The sequence below is a fragment of the Nicotiana tomentosiformis genome, chromosome 9 (genome assembly GCF_000390325.3).
Source record: "Nicotiana tomentosiformis chromosome 9, ASM39032v3, whole genome shotgun sequence".
NCBI classification, from domain to species: domain Eukaryota; kingdom Viridiplantae; phylum Streptophyta; class Magnoliopsida; order Solanales; family Solanaceae; genus Nicotiana; species Nicotiana tomentosiformis.
This window is the reverse complement of record NC_090820.1, coordinates 67,702,973-67,714,968: the sequence shown is the minus strand read 5'-3', so window position 1 is coordinate 67,714,968 and position 11,996 is coordinate 67,702,973. Positions and strand designations below refer to the sequence as shown.

The following is an 11,996-nucleotide window of genomic DNA, read 5'->3' as shown; positions in this document are numbered from 1 at the left end:
TTGTAATTATTAGTGACAGAATTTGACCTAGAATTTATGGTTAGTGAAATAATTATGTATTTACTGCTTGTTATTGAGTTTTTATTATTGTTTATGTAACCCATGCTTATTTAGAATTTACGTATTTTATTGTTAGCCCATAGTAAGTGTCGAAGTCGATTCCTCATCACTACTTCTTCAAAGTTAGACTAGATACTTACTGGGCATATGTTGTTTATGTACTCATGCTACACTTCTGCACTAATCGTGCAGGATCTGAGGCAGGTGCATCTGGCGGTCATATCGGTGCGCACCCCCGTTACCCCGAGGCCTAGGGGTGAGCTGCTTCCTGAGCCGTTCTACAGCACCTAGAGTCTCTCTTTTGTATCTATTTTCTGTCTACTTTATTTCAAACAATAGTTAGAGTTTTATATATTCTACTAGTTGCTCATACACTTGTGACACCAGGTCTTGACACACATACTAGTGGTCTTTATAGTTTTGGATTACTTATGTAACTATATTTGCCACTCAGTTGCCTTCATTTTATTTTATTAAATTTTTCACTCCTTAATCTCTTAATAAATGAAATTTAATTATTTGAAAACTTGTTAAAAGAGTAATCACATGGTCAGTTTACCGTTGGCTTGCCTAGTGGCGACGTTGGGAGCCATCACGGCCTATAGGAGAAATTGGGTCGTGACAAAAGAGATACCATGCTAACACTACTGCTACCAATCTGACAATGCAAATAGAAACGCTAACCGTCCACCCTAATTCTCAATCTTCACACCCTTCTATCAAGGGTCATGTTCTCGGTAAGCTCTAACGGTGTCATGTCCACCCTGATTACATCTCCCCAATACTTCTTTTGTCTACCTCTACACCCCTCATACCCACCAAGGTCAACCTCTCACACCTCGTAACTGGGGCATCTGTGCTTCTTCTCTTCACATGCGTGAACCATCTCATCCTCGCCTCCCCCATCTTATCCTCCACGTGGTCACTCCCATCTTTTCCCAAATAACTTCATTTCTAATCTTATCTAACCTGGTGTACCCACACATCCATCTCAACATCCTCATTTCAGCTACTTTCATCTTCTGAACATGAGAGTTCTTGACTGGCCAACGCTCCGCCCATGAGACTGCTCTGCTCTATTTGTGTAAACTCTTTAAAACACTAGCCTTTTGTCTTTGAACATCGTTTTATCTTTAAGTACAAATTAGAGTAGGTAGGCATTGACAAAAGTGAAACCAGTGGGTCTTTATATGAAAAGAAATTCTTGTGTGAACTTGAAAAATTAAAACTATTGCATCATAAGAATTGTTAATGTGTTGAAATTGCAAGCTTCAGCGTCTGCTTTATTTGTTTGCCTTCTTCTTTTTTTGTGGTTTTATGTCCCCCCCCATAAAAAAAGAAATAGAAAAAAGGGAAACAAAACACAGAAGATATATATTGTTTTTGGTTTCATTTTCCTTTCACGTTCAGAACTGCTTAATCAAAAGGCAATGAGATTGTATTGATCATAACCAGAGCCACACATGAGATCAACTTCTCAAGAGGTTGTATTTCAGTTGAGATGCAAGCAAAAATCCACCCTCCTCATATGCATTGCATTTGCATACTGTTGGGTTACTTGGTCATTCTCAGAAGTTGTTGGTGTTGCATGGAAATTCACATTTATCTTGTCCTTTGGAATGCAAAATTTGACCCCCGGTGAGAATTTTGGAGGTGCTACATTCGGGTTTTGCCCTTGGCTTGTGGATACACTCGACACCTTATTTTGAGATTTGGCTATTCTATCTTCTGTAATTAGATTACATAGTGTAGTTAGCCGTAGCCTTATATACTTTAGATTTGGTTTTGGACAAATTGTAAACATCGAATTATATATATATATATATATATATATATATAATAACCGTTTGACTTTCATGTGCAAATACAAGTTTTATGTAATTAATAATTTAGTATTCATCAACAAACATATTCAAATTAAACAGTGTAGCACCTTGTGATCAACCCCATTGAAAACAAAGAGTATAATACACAAACCTCAAATTTGGAGGATATATTTTACAACCAACCACGTTTAAGTGCTTCCTTTTAGGACATACTATAATAAGTAAATTGTCCGTATAAATATTTTACACTATCAGTATAGTTTCCATGAAATAAACACGTTTACGACTTTTTACAAAGAAACCAATTAAATGCTTAGCATAGATTTTTTCCTTTAATTACCTTATAAGTAAATTAATGTGTAAAATCAATTAGACTCCTCTTTGAGTTTAACTAATATATACTAACAAAGTAAAAAATATTTACACTATTAGGTTTCTTTACCTATTGTAACATGTAATCTATCTTAATTTTAAGATTACATGTCTCACTTTTTATGAAGGTGTCACGACTCGGACCGATCCAAGGTCTCAAAAAACATATGAAATTATCACATCTAAGAATCAAAGGTCAAACCACAAGTTGAACTCTCTTATGTTCAAGAACTTCTATACTTCCAGCCAAGTATCTGATTCATACTTAGACACTTTGGATCTCAACCAAAACCTTACACACAAATTCCATTCAATAACACAAACCTAGGGCTGTGCATAATTTGGTAAATATTGAATTACCGTACCGAAATCGAAAATTTTGGTATTCGGTATTCGATATTTTGGTATTCGGTATGGTATTTAGTTTAAGTTTTAAATTTTTTTTGGTATTACGTATGGTATTTGGTATTTTAAATAAAATATCGAAATATCGATACCGTACCGAAATATATATTATATTACACAATGCATATTTTATTAATTATTATATAAATATAAGAAATCTAAAATTTTACTTTCCTTCATTCTCAAAGTTCATCAATTAACTCTAATTAAGCAAGTAACAAGAGGTTTTCTCTCTCTAGGTTGGTATTTGCTGGTTTTGGACAAAACTTTTGTCAACAAACATTTTTAGTTTTATATTTTTGAGTACTTTAATTAAGAATATTACCGTCTATGACTCTATGCACTAGTTAGTATTCAAACCGAATAAACCGAAGTTACCGAACCGAATAAACCGAAATCGAAAGGAGAAAAACCGAACCATACCGAATTTAATTAGGTACGCTATTGGTATAGCATTTTACGAAATCGAATACCAAAAATACCGAACCGAAATGTCTAAATACCGTACCGTACTTACCGACGAACACCCCTACACAAACCTATCCTGAGTCCCAAAGCAACAATCGGAGTCCAATGACTTCAAAGTCAACTAACCGTCAAACCTATGAACTCTCGAATTCTTCAAATTGTCAACTTTCGATAAATAGAGCCAAAATCCTCTAGGCGCATCTAACACCAAATCCGAATAAACGCCCAAGTCCAAAACCACCATAGAACCTATTGAAACCATAGAAATTCAATTCCGAAATCGTTTGCAAAAGAGTCAAACTTTGGCCAACTCTTATAACTTAAGACTTCCAAAATGAAACAAAGTGTTCCAAATCACTCCCGAACACTACTAGAAATTCGGTAAAAATTGACCAAAAAAACCGACCAACGTTGGTCGGTAATGGCAAAAAACCGACCAAAACGCGACCATTTACGTGTGGACGGTATTTTTGTGGTCGGAAAGGAATACCGATCAAAGTTGGTCGGAAATTACCGACCAACTTTGGTCGGTCAACTAAATTCAAAAAACAAATATTGCAAAAAAAAACCGACCAAAGTTGGTCGGTATTTTAATTATGTAAAAAATATTTCACCATCTGGGAATCGAACCGGGGTCTGTACTGTGGCAGGATACTATTCTACTACTAGACCATTTGTACATTTTGTTTTAAGACTGTATTTTATTTGATTTATACTCTTTAATTGTATTTTCGCACGAAAATAACTGACCAAAGTTGGTCGGTTTTATTAAAAAGTAAAATCACCGACCAAAGTTGGTCGGTTTTTTTAAATGACCCGCCGAATTAACCGACCAATTGTGGTCGGTTTTTTTAATATTAATTTTTATTTATATTAATTGAAAAACCGACCAAAGTTGGTCGGTTTTTTGAAACATAAATTTCACGGGACTCAAAAATAGTTTTTCGCATTTTTGCACCAAAGAAAACCGACCAAAGTTGGTCGGTTTCGTAAAAAAAAAAACTATTTTGAAAAACCGACCAACTTTGGTCGGTTTTTTGGTCGGTTTTTTTACCGACCAAAGTTGGTCGGTCGACCTTGGTCGGTTTTTGCCGAATTTCTAGTAGTGGAACACTTGAAAATAAAATTACCCATCCCCGCAAGTTATAAAATATCAAATAAGCATACGAAAAGTATCAAATAGGGGAATGGAGTTTTAATACTCAAAACGACCGGTCGAATTGTTACAGAAGAATTTATACTTATAGACGACCTAATAGTGTTTGTTACACTATGGATCTAAAATTGTGATTAATTAGGCCTTCTTTACCAATAAAACCATTCATGGTTCTCCTTAATAAGCTCCCACTAATATGTTTATGGTTCATCACTTCCCTTTTTCCTTTTCTTTCTCTTTACCTGTCAACATGAATGGTTTAACGTTCATATCCCTCCATTCTCCATCATGTTCGCTGTCTGTCCATTTCTTCGTAACCTATAAAAGCAACCTTTGCACCTCCAGAATACCTAAGTTGTGCAGTGTTTCTCTTATCACCTAGAGAAAATACTGCAATTCTCAAAGAATAATCAACCTAGATCTCTTTCAAAATCAATACATTTCATAAAAAAAAATAAAAATAAAAATGGCACGACAATTGATTGTTTTTGCTCTTCTCTTTGTTGCTTTAGCAGGATTGGTCTCTGCTGCCACATCACCAGCCATCTCACCATCATCATCACCATCATCATCCCCATCTTCATCCCCATCATCGTCCCCTGCGGCTGCACCTAAGAAAAGTGGAAATGCACCCACACAATCACCCAAGTCATCATCCCCTGCATCTTCACCTAAGGCCAGCTCACCATCATCCTCTACCTCTGAATCTCCAGATTCCTCCAGCTCAGCAGAATCACCTGAGGACGAGGATTATGTCTCATCTCCCCCTTCTCCTTCTACTGACTCTACCACCGCTGACTTAGCTCCCACACCAAGTGCCACATCAGCTGATCAGGCACCCACGTCTGCCAGCAGTGCCGCCACCTTGAAGGTTTCCTCAGTCTTCTCTGTTGCAGCTGTTGTTGGATTCTTTTTCTAAGATGTTAAGGGCATGCTTCATTTAGTCATCTGAGGGTTCTAATTGGTTGAGTTATTCGTTTGTAATACATTTGCAACAAAATTTCAACATCATATAGATAATGATTTCTGTTTGAATAATTACATACGTGTCATCCGTTCTTCTCTTGAAATTAGAAGAAATGTTTTGTTTATGTTTCTATTCATACGTACCCATGCATGTTGCAATTTCTGGCACAATATTTTTCTTAGTAAAAAAAACAAACGTTCAACTGGGCGGTTTCAAGAAAAGAAAGTGGTCATTCATGGTTTGTGAACAGCACCATTCTTTTCGTGATTGGTTTGGTGTCTTTACAGAGCAATTTCAGCTTCAGATCTGTATACTTCTTTGGGTTAAAACCATAGGTATCTAGGTTATATGACAAGCTTAATTAATTCCTGGTTTTGCTTGCATGCAGCGCTCTGCAAATTAAATGACTTGATCAAATATCAACACTTGAATCCGAAATAGCAAGTGCAAATGTTCCTTTTATGGTCTCAAAACGAGGCCCTAGCTAATGATCATTTTGTTCTTTTTACGCTGAAAATGACGATGAAGATGGGGGTTCTCATAGATACGTCATAATAACAACTGCGAAATATCTAATGGAATAAAATTGTTCATGTTGTTCCCTTCCGTTTTGTAAACCTTTTTGGGCATAGTCATTTATTACTTAATAATTAGATTAAAACATCCATGATCTTAGGTGTTGACGTTCTTGGACGAAAAAACAGATCAAACTATAGTTATTGTAGTATTTCACCGTAAATGCTAGTTTAGGAGATTTATGGCTTCTCCTTAGTAGAAAAGGACATGCAGCAACCATGACTTAGGTCACCGGTCATTCGGAATCCTCATAAGCTGATGAACTCCCTTTATCCACATCCTACTAATCCCCTAAATGATGTAGAAAAACTAACAACCATCTTTTGGTTCCCCGCAAGATACAATATTTGATTTTTTTTTTCTACACCCATAATAGTATATTTATAAGTTATAACTAGGGTTTAGGAAGAGGACAAGCTAATGAACTAATTAGCACCACCCTCCCTCTCACACATAAGGGAGTGTGTAAGCTCCACCAAATAGAGAAAAATATATTCTCCTTTAAATTCTCTTGCACCATATATAAAGAGGTAGTGCGACCAACATACTTTGAGAGCATGTTGCTATACAAATGTTAGAAATATATAGCCTCTTGTTGTAAAAAAAAAAAAAAAAATCTTCTAGTAGATCACAAAAAGTATGTGTAGTGCCCTAGATCAATTTAATAACATTGATGCATTCCTCTAAGTATCATGTATCATAGTTTCTAATGTTTGCAATTATGACCTATAAGTCATAATCAGTACTGATAAACATAAACTAAATGAGATTCCATTAATGATCTGTCTTTTCTCATGAGCCTCTCAACTTGTATCCAACTTGCTTTACTAGTCATGCTCCACCAAACCAAATATCTCATGGTCATTTGATAGCATGCTAAGTTAGCATACATTGAACCAAGCTTCAAGACTGATAGGCTATCAAGATGCTAAGCCACACTACGAAAGTCTGGGAGAGGATGGTGGAAGCAAGGGCGAGAAGAAGTGTGTCTATTTTTGAGAATCAGTTTGGATTATTACCGGGGCGATCGACTACTAAAGCCATTCACCTTATTAGGAGACTGGTGGAGGAGCATAGGTATAGGAAGAGAGACTTGCACACGGTATTCATTGACCTAAAGAAAACTTACAACAAGGTCCCGAAAGAGGCTCTACGGAGATGCTTGGAGGTTAAAGATATTCCTGTAGCATATACTAGGGTGATTTAGAATATTTATGATGGTGCTAAGAGTCAGGTTAGGACGGTGGAAGGAGACTCGAAGCACTTTTCAGTCGTGATGGGTTTGCAACAGGGAATCTGCTCTTAGCCCGTTTTTTAGTTGCCTTAGCGAAAGATGTTCTGACGCGGCACGTTAAAGGGGAGGTTCCATGGTGAATGTTATTTGAGGATGACATAGTACTGATTGACAAGACGTAGGGTGTTAACGCGAGGCTGAAGGTTTGGACATGGGCCTTAGAGTCAAAATATTTCAAGTTGAGCAGGATTAAAATAGAATATTAAAATATAAGTTTAGCTACGTGACTCATGATGCAGACGTGAAAGTGAGGATGGATTCACAAGTCATATCAAAGAAAGGGATCTTTAAGTACCTCAGATCTATAATCAAAAGTGATAAAGAGATTGAGGAGGATGTCACACATAAGATTGAAGCGTGGTGGATGCAATGGAGGCTCACTTTCGGGTTTTTGTATGATAAGAAGGTGCCACTAAGACTTAAAAAGGTAATTTTTATAGTATGACGATCTCGCCGGTCGTTTTATATATTTGAGCCACGTTCCCCTATATAATACTTCCAGCATGTTTTCTTTTATTTTATGACTTGCATGGATGGTTGGATTAATTCCAGAAGAGTTTTAGTGTGAATTGAAACACTTAGTTCCATTATTGGAAGCTTAAGTTATAAGAGTTGACCAAATATTAACTTTTAATTAAACGACCTCGGAATGGTGCTTTGATTATTCTGGTAGGTTTGGATGGTAATTTTGGACTTAGACGTATGTCCAGATTGGGATTTAGAGGTTTCTAGGATGTTTTGGCTCTAATTATCAAAAGTTAGAAACTTGAAGGTTTGAAGAATTGATAAGTTTGATTTATAGTTGACTTTGTGGTAATCAAGGTCTGTTTGGGATTTTGAGCATTGGAAAAGGTTCGTGTGGTAATTTATGACTTGTGTGCAAAATTTTGGATATTCCGAGTTGGTTAGACGTGGGTCGACATGAGTTTGGAAGTTAGCAGTTTGTATTGAGGTGCAATTTGTGGGTTTGATGTTACTTTGTGAGATTTGAGATCTCGAGTAGGTCCATGACATGTTTTGGGACTTTTTGGTATGGTTGGACGGGGTTTCGAGGGGCTTAGATGGGTTTCAGACCACCCAGATGGAGATTGGAGTTGGCTGGCAGCTGTTGGTTTTAGTGTTCCGCACCAGCAGAACTTTTTTGCAGGTGCAAGGTTGCAAAAGCATTGAAGTGAGGTTTGGCTTAGGTCTGGGTGTCCGTAGGTACGGAGGTTGGTGCGCAGATGCGAGGTTTGGTCAGAGGAGCAGATCTGTAGAAGCACATGCTTGGCTGCATGTGTGAGTGGTGGGGATTTTAGTGAAGCTCGCAGATGAGTAGCTTGGGTCACAAATGCAACTTCGCAGAAGCGGAAGCAGGAACCACATATGCGATATCCCTGGCATAATATTATAATCGAGTGTTTGGCTTCATTTTATCATATTTTGAGATTGAGAGAACTCGGATTGGAGCGATATGTGAGGCGATTTTCACCCACTTGGATTGGATACGTGTTCTTAACTCAGATTTGATTAATATTCGTGATTATATCCTTGACATTGGTATTTGGTTGATGAATTTAACATAGAAATTGGGGTTTATTTGTTAGAAATTTTGGAGAATGAATAATTGAGATTTGAACCTTGATTCAGATTTGGATGAAACTTGTATATTTGGACTCGTATTTGAATGGGTAGACGAGTTTGTGACTTTTGTCGGGTTGCAAAAAGCGGGGTCGAGTTGAAGTTTTTGTTGACTTTATAGTTGAAGCTTTTGTTGACTTTATATAATTGAATAAAGATTGAAGCTTTATTGTTTGGAATCGATTCATATAGCCTTGTATGACGCTATTGAGTTATTTTTTAGCTAGATTTGACCAGTTCGGCGGCTGATTTAGAAGGCAAAGGATTTTTTGAGTATCAATTCTCACGCTTTGAGGTATGTATCTTGCCTAAGCTTGGTTTGAGGGTAATTTTCCTTTTGGATATGATATTTGATATATAATTGGGGTGACACACGTGAGGTTACGAGCATATATGTATGCACCGTGGTTATTCATTATCCAGGTAGACTGTAGGCTATTATGTGCCTTTTTTTGCTATCATGCCTCGTTGATACCGTGTTTTCTTTACATGTACGACTACATGAGCTATTATTCATGCTAGAAAGTTTGTCTAGGCTATGTGATTTTCTGTTTGAGACATGATAGGGCGATTTTTGTTATATTGAGCTGTATGCCTTAACACTAGTCATATTTTCAATCATGATATTATATTCGTGTATTATATCTCTGTCTCAGTGCTCTCCTTATATGATATGTCACATGTTGTTGTTGTTGTCCTTATTTGTGTTAAACGAGTTTGAGCTGAGTTATGGCATGTTGTTATACTCTATGCGGTATTTTGATTATGGTACTGGGAAAGGTTGGCACATTGAGACTTGAGGAGATTGATAACTATTCTAAGGCCATAGATTCGTGTTAGTATTAATAGTGAGATGACTCGTGTGCTAGGTCCCATCAGGGCTGACTGATATTTATCGTTAGCTTTTGATCCGATCAGCGTTTGGGCTAGGATCCGCTCCTTCGGAGTCAGTGAGAACCCATATTACTTTGGGCCCTGTGAGTGCAGGAAATTGATACATTCTTGCTAATGGACTTATATCAGGCACTTGTATAGTTTTGTGTGTGTGTGAGAGAGAGAGAGAGAGAGAGATGATTGAGGCATTCTTACTTGTTCCAGGCACTATACATGTGCTGAGCTTTGGTATACTTGATGATTGAACTACAATATCGTTAATTTTTGGCATGTAAACCTATCATGTGGGGAAAAGGTTGTATATTTATCATGCTAACTCATACTTGATATCTCTATTTTATGTTTAAAGTTTATAATCATAGTTTAAATTAATAATCCATGTTTAGGTGATTTCTGTGAAATAATTGATGCCTTGTGTGATATAGTTGAAAAGCATTCTTATTTCTCCTCTTATTATGATAAAGTTGAACTAGATATTACTTGAGCTACTTTTCCTTTTGCCGTGATTATGTTTTTATTTATGTTGTTGCCTATTGAAAATTAGCACTGGACCTTGACAAGCATGTCACTGCTTTCAGCCCAAGGTTAGACTTGTTACTTATTGAGTACCTGAGATCGGTTGTACTCATACTACACTTTGCACTTTATGTGCAGATCCAGGTGTTGCCGATAGAGGTGATTTCTAAAGGGTGGCATAAATACCTATTGGAATTTTGAGGTAGCACTACTATTCTGTTCGCAGGCCTTGAAGTCCCTTTTGTTAGTTCATGCTATTAATGTTTAGTCTTTCAGACAGTGTGGTATTTCGGTTTAGACTCCGCATTTAAATTCTGTAGAGCTCATGCACTCAATGACACAAGATTTTGGGATGGTTTTCAATTGTATTGCTATTTTGACTGCAGTTATTTATATTATTCCGCATTTGAGACTATTTAATATTATTATTGAAGTTTATTTATCAACATTGATTCTTGGCTTGCCTAGCAAGTGGTGTTAGGTATCATAATGGCTCCAATGGGATTTTGAGTTGTGAGAAGTTGATATCAGAAACACTAGGTTGCTTACATCTCACGAGTCATGAGCAAGTCAAGTAGAGTCTTGTAGATCAGTACGGAGACATCTGTACTTATCTTCGAGAGGCTACATTACTATTGGGAAAACTTCTCTTTCTTTCATTCTCTGTCTTGCAGATTTGTTTATCCCTGAGTCTAAATATTTGCTGTTCTATTCTCTCATAGATGGTAAGGACACGATCATTTTGTGTAGCTGAGCAGGCGTCGGTAGCCCAGGCGAGGGCTGCGATAGGCCGAGGTAGGAGCAGGGGTAGAGCACACGTGTAACACCCCAGAAAATTTTGAAGTACTTAGGTGGTAAGCCCGGTAAATTTTGCAAAGAAAATAATATTTCATGGTGTCGGACTAGGCTTACATGTTTGAGGATTGTAGAAATTCTTCGCGGCGAGCAAGCTTGCCGCGGCTCAGACGTTTTGGGTTGAATAATGCACTGGAAAGTAAAAAAAATAATTGGCGGAAAAGTGCATTTTTGCGGTCCATTATGCGACCGCAGAATCACTCTGCGGACCGCATAATGGCCGCTTGGGCCATTTGGAAGCAATTATGCGGTCGACTATTGGACCGCCTAACTGTTATGCGGTGCATTATGCGACCGCATAATGGTTATGCGGACCGCATAGTGACCGCATACACAAACAATTCTTTTGGCTATTTTGTAACTAACTATGCGACCGATATGCAGTCCGCATATCGGTTATGCGATCGCATACATTATTCTGGAGCTCCATTTTTGGGTTTTTAAAACCCGACCCTACTTCGTTAAATACACTCTTTGGGTCATTTTTGAGTTATTATCTAACATTTTAGAGTGAGAGAGGGTGCCTTAGAGTGAGAAGGTGTTCTCCAATATTTGTCCTTCAATTCTTGCCCAAGTTTTGGAAGATTAAGAGAGGAAACTCACTAGGTCTTCATCCTAGAGGTAAGATTCTACACCCTAACCCTCAATTTCGAATTTTGTGTAGAAATGGATAATAAGAAAGATAATTTCTGGGCAAGAGGATTGGTTATCTTACATGCATGTGTTATCAAAGGATGTAGGAAGATTGTTGAGCTAAAAATGGTAAAGACTGGGTTGTGGGATGATGGAATCCTCCATAAAAAGGGCCTTAAAACCTTAATGCACACCTAGTGTTTGATAAAAGGCTCAAATGAGCTAGAACCATAATCATCTTCCTAATTGTGGTTCAATTTGTTATATTTCTAAAATAGATTGAAGTTGTTAAGAATTTCGGAACATTTTAGAGTTTAAGGAAGCTCAATTGAGGTATGTTGGCTAAACTCTTCT

General features: G+C 37.3%; 1 protein-coding gene and 1 long non-coding RNA gene across 3 annotated transcripts; one reads left to right on the top strand and one right to left on the bottom strand.

The window, feature by feature from the left end:
* Positions 1–1,245: 1,245 nt before the first annotated feature.
* Positions 1,246–4,379, bottom strand: LOC104117855 (uncharacterized). 2 transcript variants are annotated; one of them, XR_011410884.1, is made up of 3 exons: positions 4,244–4,379; positions 3,172–3,498; positions 1,246–1,788 (listed from the first exon to the last, which is right to left on the bottom strand). It is a non-coding gene; the product is annotated as an uncharacterized lncRNA (long non-coding RNA). The 2 variants fall into 2 exon arrangements; XR_011410883.1 differs by lacking the exon at positions 1,246–1,788 and having other exon boundaries at positions 3,030–3,498.
* A 374-nt stretch (positions 4,380–4,753) lies between these two features.
* On the top strand, positions 4,754–5,206 carry LOC104117856 (classical arabinogalactan protein 6-like). Its single transcript, XM_009628977.1, has one exon. It carries the CDS (start codon positions 4,754–4,756, stop codon positions 5,204–5,206), a length of 453 nt encoding a protein of 150 aa, XP_009627272.1.
* Positions 5,207–11,996: the final 6,790 nt, after the last annotated feature.

Excerpts from the sequence above, each read along its gene's own strand:
- LOC104117856 (XM_009628977.1), top strand. The coding sequence starts at position 4,754 with ATGGCACGACAATTGATTGTTTTTGCTCTTCTCTTTGTTGCTTTAGCA.